We start from the raw sequence: 23,251 nt of genomic DNA, 5'->3' as shown, positions 1-23,251 counted from the left end.
TCTCCTGCACTTACAAATTTTTTATTTTTTTTTTACTTATTACTTTAACAACACTTGGAACGCTGATAAATAATCTGCATTATTATGGCTTATATGGAAGTTGTTTATTGCAGTTACTGTTGAGTATTGATGGCTCATTTTATTTTGAGAATCACTCGCACACAATTCACGTTCACTCCATTCATACTAACTATTCCGAGGTTTTTATCAAAACTAGATTCATTGCTAATTTCACACCTGCTCCGTACTCAAACAGAAAACCACTGTTCCCTTTTATTTCCCTCGATTCACCGTTCCGAATCCAATAAAATGACTTCTTTGTCCAAAAACCATCTCGTAAAAGCGTCTTCACACTCAAGCCCTCTGAGAACACTTTGACCACACAATTCTGACCCTCTACAAACACATGTTGAAAGAGGATTTGTCTCCATGGAAACACTGTTAAATACCACAAAAAATTACAGTTTATAGCACTTAAAACTTTCATAACATTTCTTTTTAGTCTGACAAAAATCCAAAAACGTCACCATGGAAACGTCTGTTGCCCGGTAACCGCAATCCTCACAAATCTCAGGACAAATTGAGAAATAAATGTAGACACATTACACCAGGTTTTAATTTTTATGATGACGTGTTTGTACGAGGTGAATTTTGGCACGAAATACACAAGGTTAATGACGCTCTCCATATTTACTGAATGTTTATACTGTTTATACCACGTTTATACTACATGAGGCTGGTGCTACGCCCACTGGGACAAATGCACCTGAATAACATGGCATTATTTATAATCTGGTTTAAATAAGTGCTAAATACCAAACTGAACAAATATTGTATTGATACCATTCTGTATTTAAGTTATTTATTTATTGTATACATTTTTGTTTTATTAAATTGGCTCGATAGGGTGCAAAGCTAAACAAGTTTATTTGATTTAATGGATGAGACCAATGTACAATACTTGGTACTATTCTGTCTTCAAAATTCAAGATGTTTAAACATTTAAGATTAAAGTGTCATAAACCTTTTCACTGGTTTAGTTGAACTTTGTACCTTGCAAAAGTTGAATATCTGGCCTTGACATGTATTCAGAACTAATCAAAAACTACAGAAATTGACACTAAGGTGGGCAATATATACAAATGTAGATAATATCGGAAGTGCTATTTTAAAGATGTGCAAAATGTTGATACTGAGTATATTGTTTAGAGTAAAAGTGCTGCAAACAGGGCTTATTTTAAAATAAATAAATTAGTGTATACAGTGATATTTTTGGACTTTTGTGATAAATTTGACAGACATTTCACATTTTCCTGGTACTCAAACCTCAATTAAAGACATGTTTTAACACACGTTCTGTTAGATTGACACACAATTATCGAGATATTCCTTTATTTTGCCAATACCTCCCACCCCTCATTAAAAGTAGCTTCAATCAAATTCATGTTTTTGCTTCATAGATGTCGACATAAACTTGACTCGTGGTCGTCCCGTTCCCCAGAGCCTGTCACTCGTTCCTAAAGTCTGTTCCCCTCGTTGCTCTCTCCCTCCGTTTCACGCCGTGTTGACGAGCGCCGGGGCCAGGCTGCTCTCCCGGCTCCGGCTCTTGGACTGCGTGCTCTGGGCGTCGTGTCCCGGGATGTTGCGGTGCTGGCGTCGGGCGGCGTTCCTCGGGGGCAGGCTCAGGGTGCAGCAGGACACGCCCACGGTGGCCTCGGGCAGCTCCTCGCTCATGGACCAGCTGTCGGTGCCCGGGTCGTACTTCTGCACCGCCGCTTTGTAGCGCTTCTCCGCCTCGTTCCAGCCTCCCAGCAGGTACAGCTTTTCGGCGAGCGGGGACAGACCTGGAGCAGAGGAAGAGAGAAGTAAATATTGAGATGCCATTTGAATAGATTAAATATGTTATGGGGGGAAATGTAATGGGTAAACATGTAAAGTGGAGAGGAGTTAACTAGAATATTTCCAGTTCCAACTTGTGCATCTTGTTATGTCTTTGGGCATTTTACACCGATGTTGTCAAAATACTAAAATTTCAAACAGAATTTGAGACTAAGGAAAAGAATCTGAACAAATCATGTTGGTTTTTTTCATGCATACAACGGTTTGATTTGGATTTTATTGCTGGCTAAATGTATGTTTCTGTTTTATATTGCAGTGTTCCTTTTAGTTCTCTGCAGTTCTGTACAAAAGCTGCTCTATAAATAATGCGTATTTGTATAATTTCAAGTGCAATTTTCAACACAAATAATACTAGTTTCTTCAGTGATTCCGGTGCAACATGTTTCTAAACCTTTTCAGTTAAGGTCCAGTTTTGTCCTGTTTATGTCATTCTTTTCAGCTTCTTTATTTGCTCAAGTAATTATATAGTTTTGATAGTGAATATCTATACATCTGACAACCCTGACACTTGCCCAGTTATGAAGAACCTTGCAAATTCCTTTACCAATTCTGCTGTCAAACTTTAAAATTGTACTGGAAAGTAAATCTCAGCGATTATGTCTCCTCAGGCATTAAGGCAAGGCAAGGCAAGGCAAGTTTATTTGTAGAGCACATTTCATACACAAGGCAATTCAAAGTGCTTCACACAGCAGGAAAAATGCATTCAAATCACAAAGAAATTACAGAAATACAATAAAATTAACTAAATTAAAAATTATCAATCCAACTGATTTTCTAAACTAAAAAAATCACAAACAAAAGAGAAGAGTGCAAAGAAAAAATCCTTTCAGTCATATGCGCAGCTAAACAAAACTGTTTTTAGCTTAGATTTGAACATTGTCAGAGTAGAAGCCTGTCTCACATCTTCAGGAAGAATGTTCCAGATTTTAGCTGCATAAAACTGAAACGCAGATTCCCCATGTTTAGTCCTGACTCTGGGCACCAGCAAGAGGCCGGTCCCTGAGGTCCTCAGAGTCCGAGATGGTTCATATGGCACTAACATATCCAAGATGTACTTTGGTGCTAGGCCATGGAGAGACTTGTACACAAGCAGAGCTGCTTTAAAGTCTATTCTCTGAGCCACAGGGAGCCAGTGCAGAGACCTGAGAACAGGACTAATGTGATCATACTTCCTGGTTCTGGTCAGGACCCGAGCAGCAGCGTTCTGGATGTACTGCAGCTGTTTTACAGCTCGTTTGGAGAGACCAGTGAGCAGGCCGTTACAGTAGTCTAATCTACTGGAGACAAACGCGTGGATAAGTCTCTCTAAATCTGGTTTTGACACTATTTTTGATTTTGGCAATGTTTTTTAGATGGTAAAAAGCTGCTGATGTTATTGATTTGACGTGGCTATTAAAGTTCAAGTCTGAGTCCATTATTACCCCCAGATTTCTAATTTGGTTTGTAGGTTTTAGAGCGAGACTCTGGAGGTGACCGCTAACACTTTCTCTTTGTTTCTGTGGGCCAAAAACGATTATTTCAGTCTTGTCTGAGTTCAGCTGGAGAAAGTTGTTTTGCATCCACAAACTGATCTGTTGGATGCAGTGACAGAGTGAATCTACTGGTCCATAGTCACCTGCCGATAGTGAAAAAACATAGATCTGAGTGTCGTCTGCATAATTGTGATAGGACACATTTTCACTGCGTATCAACTGACCCAACGGCAGCATGTAGAGGTTGAACAGAAGGGGACCCAGGACTGACCCTTGGGGCACTCCACAGGTCAGGGTCATGTGGTCTGAGACACAGCTACCAATTTCAACAAAGTACTTCCTGTCTTCCAGATAGGACCTTAACCAGTTTAGGACAGTGCCAGTGATGCCCACCCAGTCCTCTAGTCTCTGTAAGAGGATCCCATGATCGACAGTGTCAAAAGCAGCACTCAGATCCAACAGAATTAAGACTGAGGCTTTGCCCGTGTCAGTGTTCAGGCGGATGTCATTTGTCACCTTGACAAGAGCAGTCTCTGTGCTGTGATGAGGTCTAAAACCTGACTGAAAAACATCAAATGAGTTGTTTATTAAGAGGAAATCTGTGAGCTGTTGGTAAACAACCTTTTCAAGGACTTTGCCCAAAAATGGCAGATTAGAGATGGGCCGGTAATGACTCAGTACTGCGGCATCAAGACTGCTCTTCTTTAGGAGAGGCTTTATGACCGCAGTTTTCAAAGACATTGGGAATGTTCCAGATTGAAGCGACATGTTAACTATGTGAGTGAGTGGTGCTAACAAACTGTTCAGCACAGACTTTAGAAATCTGGTGGGTAACACATCAAGGCAGCATGTAGATGAACTCAGACTGGTGATGATCTCATGGACAGTTTTGTCAGTTACTGGTGCAAAGTGAGTTAGCTCTAAGTGTCTTGGTGGTTTTAGGGTAATTTTTTGCATTGTCGGATTTATAGCATTTTTAATGCCCTGAACGTTGTCATTAAAGAATAATGCAAACTCATTACACTTGGATGTGGAAATGAGTTCTAACGGCAGCTGAGCTGGAGGGTTTGTTAATCTGTTTACTGTGGCAAACAGGACACGCGAGTTGTTACTGCAGCTTCCAATTATTTCAGAAAAATATCTTTCCCTAGTTCTACATAAGATTAGGTTGTACATGTTCAGCTTTTCTTTGTAAATCTCTTTTTGAACCTGGAGCTTTGACTTGCGCCATTTCCGTTCGGCCCTGCGGCACTCCCTTTTCTGTGCCCTGACCGAATCATCATTTCTCCACAGCGCCTTCTGCTTATTTTTAACCATTTTAGCCTTTATAGGGGCGATGGTGTCCAGAACATTCAAAACACTAGATGTAACAGAGTTCAACAAATCATTTACATTAGAACATGAGACATTTTCAAAGTTTATCATTTCCATAAACAGTGCACCTGTGCCATCACTTATGTGTCTCCTCTGAACAACTGCAGGACCAACCGGAGGTTGGGGAGAAACAGACAGGTCAAAGAAGACACAGAAATGATCAGACAGAGCAACATCGATCACGTTAACATTTGAAATATTTACCCCCTTTGTAATTATGAGATCTAGAGTGTGTCCTTTGCTGTGGGTGGGGCCTCTCACATGCTGAGTAAGACTGAAGGTTTCAAGGACAGCATCAAGCTCTTTAGCGTTTCTGTCACAAATATTATCAACATGCACATTGAAATCACCTGTAATGACCAAACCATCAAAGTCTGTGCTTATGACTGAAAGCATCTCAGTAAAATCATCAATAAAACTTTGGCAGTGCTGGGGAGGCTTGTATAAAACAATGAAGAGAATGGATGGAGACCGTTTTAGCTCCATTTTAAAGGATACATACTCAAATGATGAAAACACCCCAAAAGACAACCTGCGGGTAATTATTTCATCTCTAAAGACAGCACAGACTCCACCCCCTTTTTTGTTTTCTCGTGTTTCAGATTCAAACTTAAAGTTGGGTGGAGCAGATTCTATCAGAACTACATTTCCTGTGTTTTTGTCAAGCCATGTTTCAGTTAAAAACATAAAATCAAGATTATAAGAAGAAATAAAATTATTAAGAGAGATTTGTTACATAAGGATCTGACATTTAGCACAGCAAGTTTCAGACTAGTTTCAGTGAGACTGGGCTTTATCTTTTCACAGGGAATATGAATCACATTTCTCAGATTGGGCCTGACTCGCATTTTGTTTTCCCATCTCTGTGATGATGTGACTACAGAAATAGCACTAGGGGGGGCTCTTTTTACATAGGGCCCCGGGTTGGTTTGATTTTTAATGTGACAATAAGTCCCGGCAACGCTGAGACCCAGTGCATCCTAGCTATGGGAGATACCAGGTGAAAGGCGAGGTTGGATGGGTGGTGGGGCTTTTGTAGCCAAGGAGAGTTTGGGACCAGGTGAGAGGCGAGGGGGGATGGGTGGTGGGGCTTTTGTTGGTGTAGTTGGTACTGACATAGCCCTTGCTATATTGGGCGTGAGTGGAGCCATCTTAATGCCTGATTTGATCAGACTTTCAAAATGGATGGGAAGGCCCATGGGTGAGAGTGGAGATGAGAAGGAGAATGATGAATCTTTAGTGGGAGTAGATGTTGCAGGGGGAACCCAGGGCTGGTGTGAAGGCAGGGGCGATGACAGGGATGTTGTTGGGCTTGTCACAGATGGGTCCAAGGCCTTTGAAGATTGTTCCTTTGCTGGAGGCGGTGGAGGTGAATGTGGAGCAGCTGGAGCTGAATCCTTTGCTGGTGGTGGTGGAGCAGCTGCTGATGAATCCTTTGGTGGAGGCTGAGGTTGTGGTGCTTTTGATGTTGAAACATTGGCTCGGTCTCTGGCTGATGGAGCAGGAATTCTTCTCTCATTCCTCTCTTCTCTAACTATCTGCTCAGGACCCTGTCCAGGCCCAGTCCAATGCCTCAGAGCGTGGAGCAGGTTCTCTGTCAGCACCCTCACTCCACCTCTGCATAGGTGGGGGCCATTTCTCTTAAACAGGTCCTCTCGTTTCCAGAATAGATAGAAGTTCTCAATGTAGTGTAGTCCTCTCGGGGAACACTCTTTGGACAGCCATGTGTTCAGCTGAAGAAGCCGGCTAAACTTGTTTATCCTCCTGTCGATGTTTGGAAGAGGTCCACTTATGAATGTTTTGATTTCCATTTTATCAAGCACGTCGAATAACTTCAAGAAGTCTTTTTTCAAAACTTCAGTCTGTTCCCGCCGCATGTCCACTGCACCCACGTGCACAATAAGCTGTTTAGCTCCTCCATGCTTAGCCATAATATTTGGAAGGAGTGACGTTATCTCAGAAACAGTGGCGCTTGGAAAAGAATGTGTGTATCTTTTCATGCGTCACGTAACTTATCGCGCCGTCCCCAACTAAAACAACCTGCGTGACCTTGGCTCCTGGCACAGATCCTCCTCGCTGTATTTTGGCCACGTCATCTTTCCTTTTTTCATTTAATTCCATCTCTGAAAGTGGTAAAAATCTGTTGGTGAGCTGTATTTTAGGTGACTTCACGTTATCTTTGTATCGTTTAGGCTTTGCTCCAAGTTTGTTCCAAGAAACAGCCTGGTCTTTCTGGTTTTTAGACAGTTTTGGAAACGACACAGAGTCACTGCGGTTTAGGTTGAAAGTAGCAGTTTTTCTTGTAAAAAGTGTGCTCTTCTTACCGTCGGTTGACACAGGAATGGTATCGTGAAGAACTTTTTCAGATTCCAAAACAAATATCCGTGTTTTCAGCTCATTAATTTCTTGTTGATATTTCCGGCAGCGTTCACAGTCTTTCTCCCTTCTTCTCCCGGACATGTCGCTGGCGTCAGATATGTCGTTAAAACTGGAAAAATGTTCTTAAAATCCTTGGTTTACTTGAAAAAGTCTAAAGCAAAAATGTTTGGAAGACAAAAACTGATTAAAAAGCAAAATAAATAAGGAAAGCAGCGATAGCAAGCGGAGCGAGCAAAAAAGCGTGTGCACTCTTCGGAAGCAGGATAGTATTAACAGGTTTGACATTGTATGTAGATTCCTATGTTACTGTTGACATGACCAGAAAGCTGCAAAATGATTGTCCTTTTGAGTTAAATAAAGTTGCAGATTGATTGATCGTAACGGAATTTAAATGCAACCCGTCATCATTATCCTTACTTTCACAAATGGTGTTTATAAGATTCATAGCAGCAGTTGAACCTGTAAACTGGACATCATATTTGATGACTTTGTTTGTTCAGTGTTGTCACGGACAAACCTGGTTCAGCAGACACAATACAATGTAAACACTCTCACTCATTTCCTGATCCTACCTGCGGTGCTGACGCCCAGCGGCAGCGGTGCAGCTCTGCTCCAGGTGCCACTTTCGGGAGAGTAGACCTCCACGGACAGGACGTCCACTCTCTCGCCTCCAGGCCCCAGCTGACTCCCCCCGACCACGTACACCTTTCCCCCCAGAGTGGCCGAGCAGTGCCAGCCTCGGGGCATCTCCATGGAGCTCTTCTCCACCCAGGTGTCCATGTCCACTCTGTAGCAGGCCACGGATCGGGAGTAGGCGCAGTTGATGTAGCCTCCGGTCACCAGGATGTCTCCGGACGGCAGGGTGGAGCTGGCGTGGCAGCAGCGTGGCACCTCCATGGGCGCCCGCATCTGCCAGGTGTTGGTCGAGGGCACGTAACTCTCAGTCGTAGCCAGGAGACCCTCGACGTTACGGCCACCGATGGCAAACAGGCGCCCCCCAGAGGCAGCGAGGGAGAAGTGTGTACGGCGCTGACGCATGCTGGCCAAGTGCAGCCAGGTGTTGAAACGAGGGTCATATCTGAGGGACAAGGAAAATGGTTACTATGGTTGAGAGATTGACATATATAATTCATAGAATCTTAAAGCCACTCTTTTAAGGACAGTGAGGCAAAGATTCTAAGCAGGAGAAGAGATGGTTTGAAATAGTTAAAGAGGCCATTTTGGTTAAAAAAGAGAATCCTATTTAAACAGGAATGGAGCTTTAAGGTAAATTCTACCCGTAATATAAGCAGCATTTTGAAGCCATGTGGCGGCATCAGCCCTGGTCATTCAGATGCTTATTCGGTACTCATCAGTGATGAGGGGGCTGTAGCCAGATAATAGCATTTCTATGGCCCATTACAGGGCTGTTAGAAGATGATGAGGTCCCGCCCAGTGGGTGGGGCTTATACAGAGTAGGATAAATATTTGAGTCGAAATTTCTTGTTTTTCTAAATACAGTGTCCAGATGACTACAGCTGAATCTTTTTCTATGGTGGTTAAAAGCAACAACACAGACGTTTTTTTAAAACAGTATAAATAAAATGGTAACTTGGTTGACATTTTAACACTTTAACTTATCATAGATTTCTATAACTAATACATTTAGGCGACAGTCACATTTGGCCGGGTTTGGCCCTGTTTGTGGTGTGCATACAAGAGTAAACTTTATATTTATTTATTTAATAACGGATAGTGCATATTGACCAACAGTAACAGTAAGTGGAACAAATGGTCATATAAGTCAGTATAGTGAGGGGCAAGCAGCAGAAGCTTTAGGTAGTTGGCAGTACCATAGACAAATGGCACAAATATATGCAAATTAATTAAAACAGGCAGGTAATTGATCATGTCGCACAGTTTATAGCAGTAAAACAATGTGTTAAAAGGAAGCGTTTGTTACATTATAAAGTAGATTCTTGACAACAGAAGAACAGATACATTAAAGGGCAGGAGCAAAGAGAGAACGCTGAACGCAGCCTTTCTGTTCTGCAATGGAAAACCCCCCCTTTGCTGTGTCAGGAGTAGTTTATGGATCTGTGTTTATTCGCCCTCCTCTCGTCAGTCCAGTACCTGCTGAGGGTGCTCACTGCGTGCTTGGCCTGGTTGCGCGCGTCGTTCTGGTCCTCTCCTCCAGCCACGTACAGGAAACCGTCCATCACCGCCACGCACTGGTTAAAGCTCTTCGCCGGCAGCTGACTCAGGTGTCTCCAGCTCGCCGTCCCGTCACGAGGGTCACGCCACAGCACCTGCACATGAGGCAAAGGAGGATAAATGTGTTCCCTCTCACATGCATGACTGTTAGGGTAGCAACTAATAGATTATTTAGTACCAAATTTGATCCTGATAAAGCTAAAGTATTGCTGCTTTAGGATATCTTGATCGAGTATTGGAGAAAAAACGGATCAGAAACACTGTCATTTTTATATAATTATTGCTTTGTCTGAGCCATAAAACTCTTGTTGTAGTACAGTCTCTCAGTAATCAATTTTATTATTATTTTTTTTTTGGGACAGTAGATTATTTATTTGATTATTTGACAGTAGTTTATTTCAAGCAGATATATTTATTGTAGTTATATATAAATGTAAGATAGATGGATAGATATTTTTGTCCACTTGAAGTTGGGGCTTTTCCAAGTTAAACCTGGAGTACACCCAGTAATAGCCTTGATTTAAACACGGTTTAGGCCTATTTTAGTCCTATTCCAGACCTGGTTTAATCTGGAAAGCCAAACCTTATGTGAAGTTGAACTTATAAAATGTTTAAAACATGCACATTTTGATCAGGGGTGTGGTCAAATATTGAAATATTGATATACTGTGATACTAAATATGGTGATTTTTTGGTGATTTGTTATATATTTCTACTATTTGTGTTACAATTTTGTTGCTAGTTTAGAGAACGAAAACATGCAGTATTTATGCAATACATTTATGCAGGTAATGGTTTAACAAAGAAATGCTGCTGTTGAATGAATGGATTTGGTTTGTATCGCAAAATCATAATTTCATTGCATTGTGACCCACATATCATAAATCGTATCCAATTGAGAGGGACCCTGTGATTCCCAGCCCTAATTTTGATTCCATGTTCTGAATGACAAGTAGAACAGTCATCAGTGTCAACCACCACTGATGGACAGAGTGAAACGAGTGAAACGTGTGAGAACAGTGTGTAAGACGGACCTCCCTGCTGAGAGCGCGCTCGGTGAGAGAAGGACGCCCTCCGACAGTGAGCAGAGTGGGCTGGCTGCCTCGGGCCTGAGTGCGGCGCGACTGCAGCGTGTTCTGTTGGTACGGCAGTAGGTGGTAGTTCATGGCGTCGACCAGCAGACGGTGACACTGAGGGTCCAGCATCATCCTGGGCACGGGCTGGATCAAACTCACCAGCTCTGAGGCCGGGATGGTCTCGAAACGCACGAGGGACAGAAGCTCTGCTGCGTGGGACTGACGAGCGGAGTCAAAGTCCAGCCATTTCATCACCAGCTGCGAAAAGGAAGCAGTACGAGATTAGAGCCTGCGATATGGCAGAAAAATGTATTCAAAATATGTATTCTTCCTCTGATCTCCATTTTATTTTCAAAAAAAACACAAAAAATGGCTTTCAGCATTGATTTCATGATTATAAACTAGATAAACACAAAAATATCCCGGTTTCTTTCTCCGAAGTCTGAACTACAAATTTTGGATTGAGTGGATTGAATCACCAAAGCAAGTTTCTATGTTTGTGAATTTTGTTCATTGACTATGGCAATAAACCTTTTCTGATTCTTATTCTGAATTTAGACCTCCCGATTAAGAAACCCAAGCATTTAATCTGACATGACTAGATCTGGATCTCAATAAAGATCCACTTAATTGCTCGGTGTCACATGTAGAGTCACATTTAGCAGAAAAAAGTACTGAAACAACAGTCTTGTCAAAAACATTCAAGATAAATTAGGATGCAATAAATATATATGGTAACAATAGATTATTGTTGATTATTAAAATATACTTTGAAACATTTGAAATAAGGAATAATGAATATAAATAGCCTGTGTATAAGTAGTTTGTAGAGTCACAAATAGGATTGATGGTTTGAATCCTGATTCTGCTGTTGTGCTGTGGGTGTAATATTCTCTGCCCATGTGCCCCAGGGCAGCTGTGGCTTAAACCATTAAAAAAACCATTTGAAAAAGGACATTTGAATGTCTGTAAAGGACATTGAATCTTCTAAAAACCTTCTATAACAGCAACAATTAAGTTTAAGATTAAGGTTCATTATATTAATTGAAATGTCAATTCTGGTTGAAGGTTGACAAAATAATTAGCCCTATTTTTAATAAATTAGAAGAGCTATTGACTAAGCTCAGCACTGCTACTTTAGGAAGAACTGCAGTCGTGTGTTAAATATAACACTCAAAGCATTGCCTGCATTTCTTCAATGTCACACTGATAGAAATACTTTTCAGCTGTGGGTCTATTCAGAGCGGCTAGTGTAAAAGTAAATGTATCTATAAAAGAATGTCCCTCATTGACTGGTTAAACTTGGAGGTGTCAGACAGGCTGCAGGTGACTGAGGATGTGAGCAGCTGGTCTGGGCTCTGTTTTTAGGCTTGGATGAATTTAGCTGTAGCTTTGGTTTCAGGAATTCCCTCGACATTGAATTGTTGGTTTCTGAATGTCGTCTGTATCGTTTTAAGGCCTGTTAGATCGTCAGAAAGATGTTTAAAAATATTATCTATTTGCCCTAATTTATTGTGACTTGTAAAGTCATGCGTTTATAGTATGACTTTATAAGTCACAATATATGTTATAGTTTATTTTTATTTTTTAACACAAGTAAATGAGTCTAAAAGTATATTATACAATTTTAATAATATTGTCATTTCGATTTCCCACATTAGTTCAGAAAGCTATCTAATATTGCAATTTACTTTCATAATTGTGCAGCCCTGGCTTAAGATTGAGCTCACAGTGTTTTGGTTATAATTTGTATTGGTATTTTAGAGTTGGTTTGATCTTGGTCTAGTAGTTTTTTGTGTTGCTTTTTTGGTCATAACTTAAGCAAATTTTTTGTCAAAATATGGACTTTGTCCCAATTTGTCCCAATTTTGTGGTCATTGTTTCCAAGTCTTCTTCTTTATAGCGACTTTGGGATTCTTTTTGGGTTGCGTTTTTTGGGGGTTTGCTCCACTACTAAGTTCCAGGTTTGTTTCACAATAATAGACCCAGTACCAGCCATTATTATGTTAAATATGGTATTAAAATGACGTTCATCTCATTAGTACTCGTTCAGCACCGACACACAATGTTTAACTAACTGCTTATTTCAGTGCTTATTTTTGTGGGGCTCAGGTCACTTGTTGCTCTCTGAAAATGTTGCAACAATGGGTGTCACCTACTACTTGAACTGCCATTGGGGGCAACTTTGGAGACTGGTTTGTTCACACTAAAATAACTAACAGTGCTCTTTAAACAACATGCACACAGTTTAGTAGCGAAAAACAACTTTGCTTTAGTACTTGGTCCCACTTTAAAGACACAGAAGATTTCAGCTTCCGTGTCGTACCTGAAACGCCGTGACCTCAGACGGCAGCACCAGAGTATCGTCTTGAATAAACGCCGTGATCTGCTCCAGGGTGAGTTGGGTGAAGAGAGGCGTCTCGGAGAACTGCGCAAAGTTATCCAGGACGAATTTGCGCGCGGCATCACACACGGGCCGCAGTCCGTAGGCGGCGGCGATGTTCCAGACGTAAACGCAGGTCTGCACGTTCAGCTCGGCCAGCAGGAAGTCCATGCACATCTTCAGCAGCTGCGGGATCTGGAGCGTGGCAGCAGCAGAGACGGTGCAGCCGATGGTGTAGAGCGACATGTGCACGCGGCCCAGATAGGCAAACGTGATCACATTGGCCAGACCTACAAAGCAAATGGACAAGATAATATATATCATAATATGTATTTTTGCACCAGAGTATAAGTTGCACCAGCCAAAAAATGCATAATAGAGAAGAAAAAAACATATCTAAGTTGCACTGGAGTATGAAATGCGGTTGCAAGTGTAAAAATAACAAATAATATTACATATGAGTATAAGTATAAGTCGCACCCAAAACTATGAAAAAAGGTGCGACTTATAGTCTGGAAAATACGGTAAATGTCCCTTTAATGATCTCACAGTGCATCAGAGCATGTTTGATATTTCATTGAATGGAATGAAACTTTCACATGTGATTTGTATCCATGCATGGCTATAATTATATCTGTTATAATTAGATTTATTCATGAGGTTTGTGCGCCTAGCTTTTTATGTGTCCTTTTGTCACACGTTACATAAGTGCAAAAACAAAGCAAAAAAGTTGAAATGCCAAGAAGAAACTGTGGATTTAAATCATAGCTGAGGCAATGCAGAATTTAGGCTATTTATAACAAGCAGTATTTAATAAAAGGGAGTGTCTGCAGAGCCGCGGCGCGCGGCCGAAAAAGCCATGTTATTTTTGTGCCGGCCGCGCGCCGCGGCTCCTGAAACTGCCGGGTTAAGGTTAGGGTTGAGGTTAGGGTTAGGGTTAGCCATGAGGCTATAACGGGCTTCAAGGGAAATGCCGCAGTCCCTGACACTGCGCGGCCATTTGACCGCGCCGCGGCTCTCCAGCCACGGCCTTAATAAAAAGCAACTAAATTAATTGGCAAAAAAGTGTATAAACAAGACTATGTTGCATCATCTATTAAAGGAAAAATGCAAAATAACACACCTATTTTTCATGCCAATTTAACAACATTTGCCCAAACGTTCATCAGATCTAAACCTTGATCAGGCCTAAACTAGGGCTAAAATGAGATAAAACCATGGTTATTTATGGTAGTTTTATGAATAATCCAAAAGAGGCCAAAAATAATTATGTTTATCTGTAAATTAACCAAATGCTCATGTAATAGAGTTGTAATCATTTCTACCAAACTCAAGGCAGCAGGTCGAGTTCCACACCTCTGAATTTGGCAGGCTCAACGACATGTACCGGTAGGTTGAAAAATATATCTGCATTGTGGAGTGGGCTGTAAGACCATTTATTTACAACAACAAATTATCTGTTTTAAAATTAACAATGGGATAGTCTGCAACCCCTCATCTGTCTGATCCTGGTTTCTTTTACTGGGCGTTGCTGTTATGAACTCTGAAGCTCCCCGGAGTGTGATTAACGAGGTCTATTTAAGTGGCCTCCGGAGACGACCGAGGTGTGGTTAGTCTTTCAATCATTTACTATCAAAACTGAAACTCTATAATATCTATTGATCAAACACTAAGCTGTTGAGAACTTGTGACAGGCAGAATGCATTTGATGTCTTGTAGAATATAGAGATGTGACAGTAATTTAAATATTGTGATATCTTATTGTCAAAAGATCACAATTACAGTATATCAAAGCCTTTCTGCTTAAAAGCATTGTTTTGTTACAGCAACAGCGAAAATAAACAGAGAGAATGGCATAGATCATAATCCTGTGCTCATTTATGTGTGGTCCACATTAAGAAATAATTGTTATAACACTTTTATATCTTAAGGCGAGATACTGCAGTCAAAACAAATTTTTGCAATGATTTGTTTCTTGGTCAGTTTTACATCTCAACATAAAGGCTTTCAAGCCCAATGACATTGCTCCTAATTAGTTTTAATTATTCTATTTAAGCCAAAGATGTATTATCTCATTTAATCCATAGATTAGAGATTCTTCTCTGGTGCTAGAAACGGTGCTATATTTCCATCACTCTGAAACTCGTGGATTCCTTGTCTTGATGTGAACGTACCCAGAGGAGAGAGAGAGGGCAGCTCCAGTCTCTTCATGTCTGGGTCTTTGGCCAGAATCTCCCTGAAGTAGTGACTGATAGAGGAGATCACCAGTTTGTGGACGTCAAAGGCTTTGGTTTTACAGGCCAACTCCAGGTCAGTCAAGAACCTAAAGAGCACAAGAAAGGGTTAAAACAAGGAGTTAAAGTAAACATAGGAATTCAACAGAACTAGTAAAAGAAATGTCAAACTCCATAAGTGGTACATGGTTTTAATCTCGTTCTCATAAAGCTCAAAAAGGAAAAGTCAGATTTTGTGATTAGATTAACAAACATTTCACATTTTGTCTGATAATTGAACCTCAATTCAAACTTTTAAAGACATGTTTTGACACATTTCTGTTGGATGTACATAATATCATTTGACTATGTTATTGAGATAAATATCGAGATGTTCATTTTTGTCACTATAACCAATTCCTATAATCCTAGTCTGTTTTTAGTACACATAGTTGAACGAAATCCCCCTTAATATTTCATATTCCTCCTAATGTCACTCACTTCTCCTGTCTCATCTTGCTGAGCTCCTCCAGCAGGGCGGAGCCGTGCAGGGGCCGCGTGAGCTCGCTGCCCAAGCCCAGGCCTTTCTCTCCGGGCTTGATGACGGGCGGCGGCAGGGGCAGGTTCAGGCTGTTCAGCTGGGCGATGTCGAGCGCTGCCATCTGCTCGATCTTCTTCACGCTGCTCTCAACCACCACCACACCGTCACCGCGGTTCTCAATCTTCAGAGGCATCACAGGCTCCAGGGTAGGGGCCTCCACAGCCTCCAGCCCCGGCTTCTTCTGACGAGAGGCCTTCTTCTTAGGCGCCATCTTTAATTGGCTTTAATTGGAGTTGTTGACAATGGTGTAAGCACTTAGTTTCTTGCTTGGACGTTAGTTTTCTGTTGTTGTGTGGTTCTATTCTTGAGGAGAATGCAGTGGAGCGGATGGAGATTCACAGTCACAGCACAGCACACAGCGCCTGAAAGACAAAAGGAAAGACACAATTGGCACAAAGTAGGACTATAATTTGTCCAATTTAGAAAATAAATGATAACATTTGGGTAAAACCAAAAAATTTTACTACGGTCTCTGTGTGGCTGACCCGCAAATATATGTCACAATTGGGAAAACAGCAACATCTCTCAAATTACCACATTTTTATGTTTTACACTTTAACAAACTCCTCCTAGTGCGTTTTGCCCACCGACTTCTAAATCGGTGTACGTCCTCTAGACAAGTGGGGCATCTAAATTTATCCAAATTTTAAGGATAAGTTTTACGGTTTCTGTGCGACGGAGCCGCAAACGTTTCCCAGAATTCTGACTATTTGGCCTTCAGAGTGGCCTATAAACAATAGAGTTTTTCCAAATGACATGACATTTTGCACACAATTCTCATTTGCCATCCCCAAAATAAAAGTATGGGAGCCAAAGTCATATTTTGTACAGCGTAGCCGTAGCGATGACAGAAACATTCCATGTTATCCCTATGGGGAAACCGCAAAATCTCTAAAATGACCACATTTTTACACTTCACACTTTAACAAACTCCTCTGTGGGCAATAGCTCGATCAAGCTCATATTTGGGGAAAATCATCTACACAAGCGGGGCATCAAAAGTTATCCATATTTTTATAAGTGTCACTGTCTCTGTGTGGTGGAGCCGCACAGAGACAGATATTTGTGTTCATTTGCACTGGTTAAGCACAGCATTGTACATGTCCAATGTGTCACTGTCTTAGTTCTTACACAATGAGGGCGTTAGCGCCATCTCTGTAAAATGCAGAGAGCAGAGTCGGAAGGCCGGCGGCCTGCGAGGGCCGTTGGATGCCGCTTGCGGCTTTAATTCTTTCTTCTTCTTTCTTTCTTCTCGGGACCAACCCCCCTATTTTTCACCCAGTGAACATTGACGAAAAGTCAAAAAAATTTGCACACCTCTAAAAATCGTGCCTCTCTACATTCTGGCTATTTCCCTTTTCTAAAATAAAAAAATTGGCGCGTCAGCGCCCCCAAATGTACCAAAAATGCATTGAGAGATAGGAAATGACCCCAAAAAAAGCTGATCGTAGAATCATGAAATTTAGCGCAGAGGTCGATGGTGAGAAGAGAAGTAAAAAATATTATTACGGCAACGTCGTCCACCCAACCAAATGTTGGCCATATTGGTTCAAAAATGGCTAAGCAGGACTCGGGAGTTTTTCCAAACGTCGTACTTTTACGAACTCCTCCCAGGGCGTTGGCTCTAAAAAGCTGAAATTTGGTGAAAATGCTACTGAGGAGTGGGACATCAAAAGTTATTAAAATTACATTGATACCTGTCACGGTCTCTGTGCGGCGAAGCCGCAAACTTTAGCTAGAATTTCAGAAATCTCCCAAATTTAACATATCTGCCGTTTGCGCAGATAAAGTCCGAATTGCGTCAAATTAGAATCAGTTGTTAAACTCTTTGCGCTAAACATACTTGAAGTGAAATAAATTAATTTGGCACCACAGCGCCCCCTACAGATTTTATATGGAGGTTAAATGTTTAGTTTTGCGAAATTTTATGAAATTTGACAAACAACTCAATTTTGGCATCCCCATCAAAAAAGTCAATGAGACCCATGTCATAATTGTTATGGTTTTGCCGTAGCGATGACCAAAACCTCCCATGTTATTCCAATGGGGAAATCGCCAGAACATGTTTACACTTTAGACTTTCACAAACTCCTCCCCCTCAGGGCGTCAGCCCTATTAACCTGAAATTTGGTGAGACTCATCTTCAGGGGTGAACCGTCAAAAGTTATTCACATTTTTATTCAAAGAGTCACGGTGTCTATGCGGCAAAGCCACACATTTTGCCAAGAATTCAAAATAAAATTGCTTTTTGATGGTAAAACAAAGGGGAGAAGATGTGACAGCGTCACAGATTCAGCAGTAGGCGTAATAAAAGGACAATTGGGGCGTGTTAGCGCCCCCTCCTCTTGCGGCGTGGCGGCGGCGTGGCGAGGGCCGATCATTGCCGCTTGCGGCTATATTTCTTTATTATTATTGCGACAGACAGGTGTTAATTGTTAATTCTAGAGCTGTCATGATACTAAAATGTCGAACTCAATACCAAATTTGATACCACAATTTGGCATTTTCATCACAAATAATGGTACCTTGGTTATGTTAAAATGTGATCTCATATTACTTAAGATTAATAAATCTAAAACTGTTCAGGAAGAGACGAACTTTGTCCTTTTTGTGTGATTTTCTTTCACCATTGACATTTGTTCATATCGATTAGTATCTGATTATCAATACTTTGGACAGCCCTAGTATTCCCATTGTAGATCACATTTAATCTACCGGTATCTGTTTCTTCGTTCAAACCAGGATATTGTTCCGTAGACATGACAAAAAAGGGTCAACTCGAAACTATAAGGAAAAAGTTGTGAGAATGTCAGCCGGGCACTGTGGTAAATCAACACTGCTTTGTATAACACATCTCTGAAGCCAGTGACAGGTGCCAGTGTCTTTCTGGTTTACAACAACTACAATCATGCACCACTGCAGTCCGGGAGGAGGGCAATACACACTACACAGCAACTGGAAAATCTACTCCTGAACTCTAGGACACAGCGCCAAAGACTGAAGTAAACAAACACACTAACTGCCAAGAGAATCAGTTTCATTATAAGTTGAATGATCAGTGAAACCTTTCCTCACACCAACCCTTGAAATACAATATTTTACACTGCATTAAAGTCAAACATTTATCTCAAGCTTGGTTAAGAGGTCAATTTTCACTGTATATGGCCTCAGGTGATCATGAATTATCAAAGCAAATAGGCTACAATCTACTCGTCAACAAAATACTCACGCACGTCAGAGTTAGCATTTCCAGCAATGCATTTTCTGGGTTTATAGGTTACTGGACCACGTGATCTGTGATTCAGAATTTGGGGATGTGGTTTCACCTGTCAAACTCCAGGCTAACGTTTAAAATTAAGTTTGATTTAAATACTTTAGATTATTTGACTGTACACATTAATATGAGTTGGCAGCATAGGTTTGTTGAGTTTGGCCAATCACTGTTGTGTTGTTAACTGTGAATCTTAGAAAACCTGATTGTAAACATTTATAAAGCTTTTTTAGGGAATGTTTTAACACATTATAAATTACTTCTTTTTGCTTGCTGTTGCTCTTGTTTTGTTAGTAATCATGACAGAGTTTGCACACATTGACTGGTCTTGTTTTTGCTGGACAGCTGCAGCTGACCTTGGCCTCTATGCAGTGGTCAGCCAGTTAATGCCTCTATCACATCATGATATAAGTGACACTTTGGGGAGCTCACACGTGTCCTGGTTTGAGACCGCTTTAGTTCTGATGTAGACTTGGTTGGGTCTTTTTCTGTGTCTGGGTTGGCTCCTTTAAGGCTGGTAAAATGTTAGGCTAATCCTGATGTTAGGTCTTAAAATCTGAAGAAAGGTCCCTGCTTGAGTGCTCACTTGGGAATACAAAGATTCTTCAAATAAATAAATAAATATACAGAGAAATCCAAATTATTGGATTATCATTGTTATTGTCATATTAATTATTTATCCACTGTTGCCCCATTGTCATTATAAATAAAATAAATAAAATAAATAAAATAAATAAAATAAATAAAATAAATAAAATAAATAAAATAAATTTCAATCAATCAAAAGTTTGTCTGTTTCATTAAATATAAGTACAGTAAGATGGAATAAATAATGTAGTACTTCCTACTAAAATTGAGTTAGGCAGAGTCACTGCATCAACTTCATTGACACACAAGTGCAAACACTTGTGTCTTTTCCATTGGAGATTGCAACATCTCGACTAAAGCCCGTCTAACTATTCGCTGTTCCTTCATATGACACTGTGACAGCTGCCGCCCCCTGTCTGGGCCCGTCCTGTCCATGTGTGGAGACAGTCAGTCTATTTAAAAAAGAGACTCCCTCCTCAAAGCGGATGAGGGCGGGACGAGGGCAGGACGAGGGCGGGACGGGGGCGGGGTAAGAACAGTCGAGAGGCACATCATACACAGAACATTTACTCGATTCATATTCAGTTTTATCACTGGACTAAAGAATGGCATACAGCAAAAACATTTAATAGTGTAATTTATTTATTTTTTATTACATCTCAACCAAAAGAACATGGCCCCTTATTTCTCATAATGTGTTGTTTTCTCTAGACTTATGTTTTTTCTTGCATTGTGTTATGTTGGATCTAAGTATATTTTTAATGACTAATCATCTTGATTTTCGCTTGCATATATTTGTTCTCTGTTCTTGAACTGCAGGTTGCAACTCTGGAATCTATCCACAGTGGGACAAATAAAGTTTGTCTTATCTATAAAGAGGCCACAGGGACACATTTTACCAACTGGTCGAATATTAGTGGATAAAAAATTAACGAACTTCTATTAATCTTTATTATGCTTGGCACGTTCTGGACACAACCGTCTGCATTTCTCCAGGCTTTGGCACCAGAAAGATCCACCAAAGTTAATCATTAAACCTACCCCAATACAGAACCCATTTTACTAGAGATAAAACATGTATTTGGCATCTTGGCTTTGTGTATTTTTTATTTCTTTGCGAGGAGAACACGTAACTACTAACACCACACACATGACTATAGTGGGACTGTTTACAAGTTGGCCTCAAGTCACCTTTAACACAGGTAGAGACTGGAATATGGGGACTGAGCCAAAGGCATAATTTGACCTATATCATAAACAAGTATCAGATTCAATCTAACATCTGACTTTATAATGATACTGAACATCACCACATCAAATGACTGCAAAGTAAGCAATGCGCATATACTCAATTGACCAAACATTACTACTTAATATTCAAGGGCTACAAAAACATTATTCATTTTCCAAAAAGATTGACAAATCCCACAATGTATGCTACTAAAAATATAGACATTTAACTTTTTTCCCTCCATATGTTTGTAATAAAGTAATACTATAAATCAGGGGTGGGCAAACTATGGCCCGTGGGCCGAATCCGGCCCGCAGGGCCTTTCAATCCGGCCCACCAAGCTTGTCCAAGTAATATTGAAAAAATAAAAAAATTAATGTTTTTTTTTTTTCCTTTTTTGCCCTCAGGCATCTGTCTGCATATGTATCCTTAATACATATGACGTGAAATAAATTAAATAATAGATTCAATAGCCTATATTTGACAGAAAGTGAAATTGATTGAAATTTTTTTTTTCACACCAATGATGGCGGGCCGGCCCTCCGCTACTTGCCTGGATTCGAATATGGCCCTCGGAGGAAAATAATTGCCCACCCCTGCTATAAATGATTCAATATGTTGCCAACACAACAAACGATAACCAAGTAAATAGATTTAGAACAAATTACATGGTATTTACTTACTTTAATTTTTGCTGAATTCAACACTGCGAGTCTGCTGGAAAACTTAACATGATGACCATAAGTGTGAATGGTGCAAATGTTTAATATGAAACCAAGGAAAAACTAATACCATCATAGACTATTCTCCAATATCATCTCACTAATGGTAAACAAATCCTAAACGCTGCTGTATAGTTTCAGACACTTGAGTTAAATGCCTTCAGTATCAAAAGAGGTTATTTATAGAGCTTGACCTACGAGTTACAGCTTCAGACCTCCATCAAAACAATAGGGCCCCTGCTGCATAAAAAAACAGTGACAACAACTGGTACTACACTTTGTTTCCATTTACATTATAGATAATTATAGTCTATACACGTCATTATAATGTATGACATGTGAATTGTATTGCTTATAGCTTATTAGCAGCTTGATTTAGTCAAGCTTTGATCTCAATATAAACATTACATACTGTCCTTAGGCAAGAACTAATTTCACTTTGCCTTTGATTTCTGGAGATCAATATTATGAAGGATTGCAATATCTGATGGTCTGTGATCCGAAAGGCTGTGTGTGCATTAAGTTGAAATGGCGGTCTGACAAAAAAAAGTAACACAATTGTTCCCTCCATCTTGATTCACAATTTTTGATTATATTTTATGTTGTCTAAATAAAAACAAATAGAAATTACTTTCAATTACATTTCCTGGACATAAACAAAAAAATACTTTAAATTATTTTTAACAGAAAAAAAGTCTAATTTGTTCCTTAAAAGTCTGAATTATATGTCAACAATTTACTGACAGAGGTAGGTTGGCTGTAGAACGCCTGATAAAAAAAAACTCAAGCTGATTATTGACATTTTGAAATTATGAACTTTCAATTGAAATTCAATCAATTGCACAGCCATAGCGGTAAGACAGCCACAATCTAGGTCAGGTTGCCCCATGGCAGCTGTAGCAATTGAAGCTTATATCAGTGTGTGACCTTGAAAGACCAATATGATTCTAATTTAAATGTTCAAGTTAAGTGCATTATGAAACTTACTTCACATAGCATTTAGGTAGTATTGACATGTATCATAAGTAGTAATAAGAGGCATTATCCTTGGAAATAAGGTCTTGTACTTACCTCTTTTATTGCATCTAGTATCCAACTTTTCCTTCCTTCCTTGGCCTTCTGAGTTTCTATACTTAATCAAAGTTGTCTTCAAAGTTTCCTTGTCTTAGTCCCTCAATCCTCTCAGTCCGGCGCTGTGGTGTGTGTGTGTACTGAGTAAAAAAAACAGGCTGAGGTAAATTTGAGGTTCGGACCAAAGCAGTGACACATCAACTAACAATCCAACCCAACTTCATGCTCCTCCTGCTGCCCACCTCCATTTCCAAATACAGGCACCCCCACAGCGCCCTCCACCCTAAAAATACCTCTCCACAGGGCAGCTCACTTGACACCCTGCCCCTCCTCATTCTCCTCCAGTGGCCTCATGGTAGAGGCTTTAGGTGTTGGCATAAACCATGTTTTGATTCTTTGTAGTTCCATGTAAAAAATACAATATTACTTTTTATTTTCTCAATAGTTTAGATTCTGATGTGGTTGGTGTTCCTCAAGGGGCAATCTTGGACCCGCCAAATTTCAATTATTTATTGTTGAAAAATTATTATTTACAAACAAACTAGATACATCTATCTTAGTATATCTGCATTTAGTGTTGGTAGGTACGGTAGGCAAGTAGGATGGGCATTACATGTTGATAGCATGTTCAGAAATACAACAATCATCAGGCAAAACATTCAGTCTTATTCTTTGTCTTAAAACTACATTATTCTTTTTTCCTATTTTCCCAATGCTTTGAAAATCAATCAAAGGGTCATCGTTATATCTATCTTTAACCTGCCATCTAATTTGTAAC

At 40.3% G+C, this 23,251-nt stretch overlaps 2 protein-coding genes across 2 annotated transcripts in view; both read right to left on the bottom strand.

The window, feature by feature from the left end:
* The window catches only part of LOC140362067 (small ribosomal subunit protein uS7-like), a 252,108-nt gene that overhangs the window by 45,628 nt on the left and 183,229 nt on the right, over positions 1-23,251 (bottom strand). The window lies entirely within an intron of this gene.
* On the bottom strand, positions 201-22,666 carry klhl43 (kelch-like family member 43). The gene is made up of 8 exons (XM_072448087.1): positions 22,474-22,666; positions 15,491-15,952; positions 14,951-15,099; positions 12,720-13,066; positions 10,352-10,651; positions 9,237-9,412; positions 7,697-8,202; positions 201-1,844 (listed from the first exon to the last, which is right to left on the bottom strand). The coding sequence occupies exons 2-8, from the start codon at positions 15,799-15,801 to the stop codon at positions 1,555-1,557; spliced, it is 2,079 nt and encodes a 692-aa protein (XP_072304188.1). The 5' UTR covers positions 15,802-15,952; positions 22,474-22,666; the 3' UTR covers positions 201-1,554.

The sequence above is a fragment of the Eucyclogobius newberryi genome, unplaced genomic scaffold (assembly GCF_026437365.1).
Source record: "Eucyclogobius newberryi isolate DKJ021-1_F unplaced genomic scaffold, fEucNew1.0.hap1 SCAF_16, whole genome shotgun sequence".
Lineage (NCBI taxonomy): Eukaryota > Metazoa > Chordata > Actinopteri > Gobiiformes > Gobiidae > Eucyclogobius > Eucyclogobius newberryi.
This window is presented reverse-complemented; position numbering and strand designations above follow the sequence as displayed.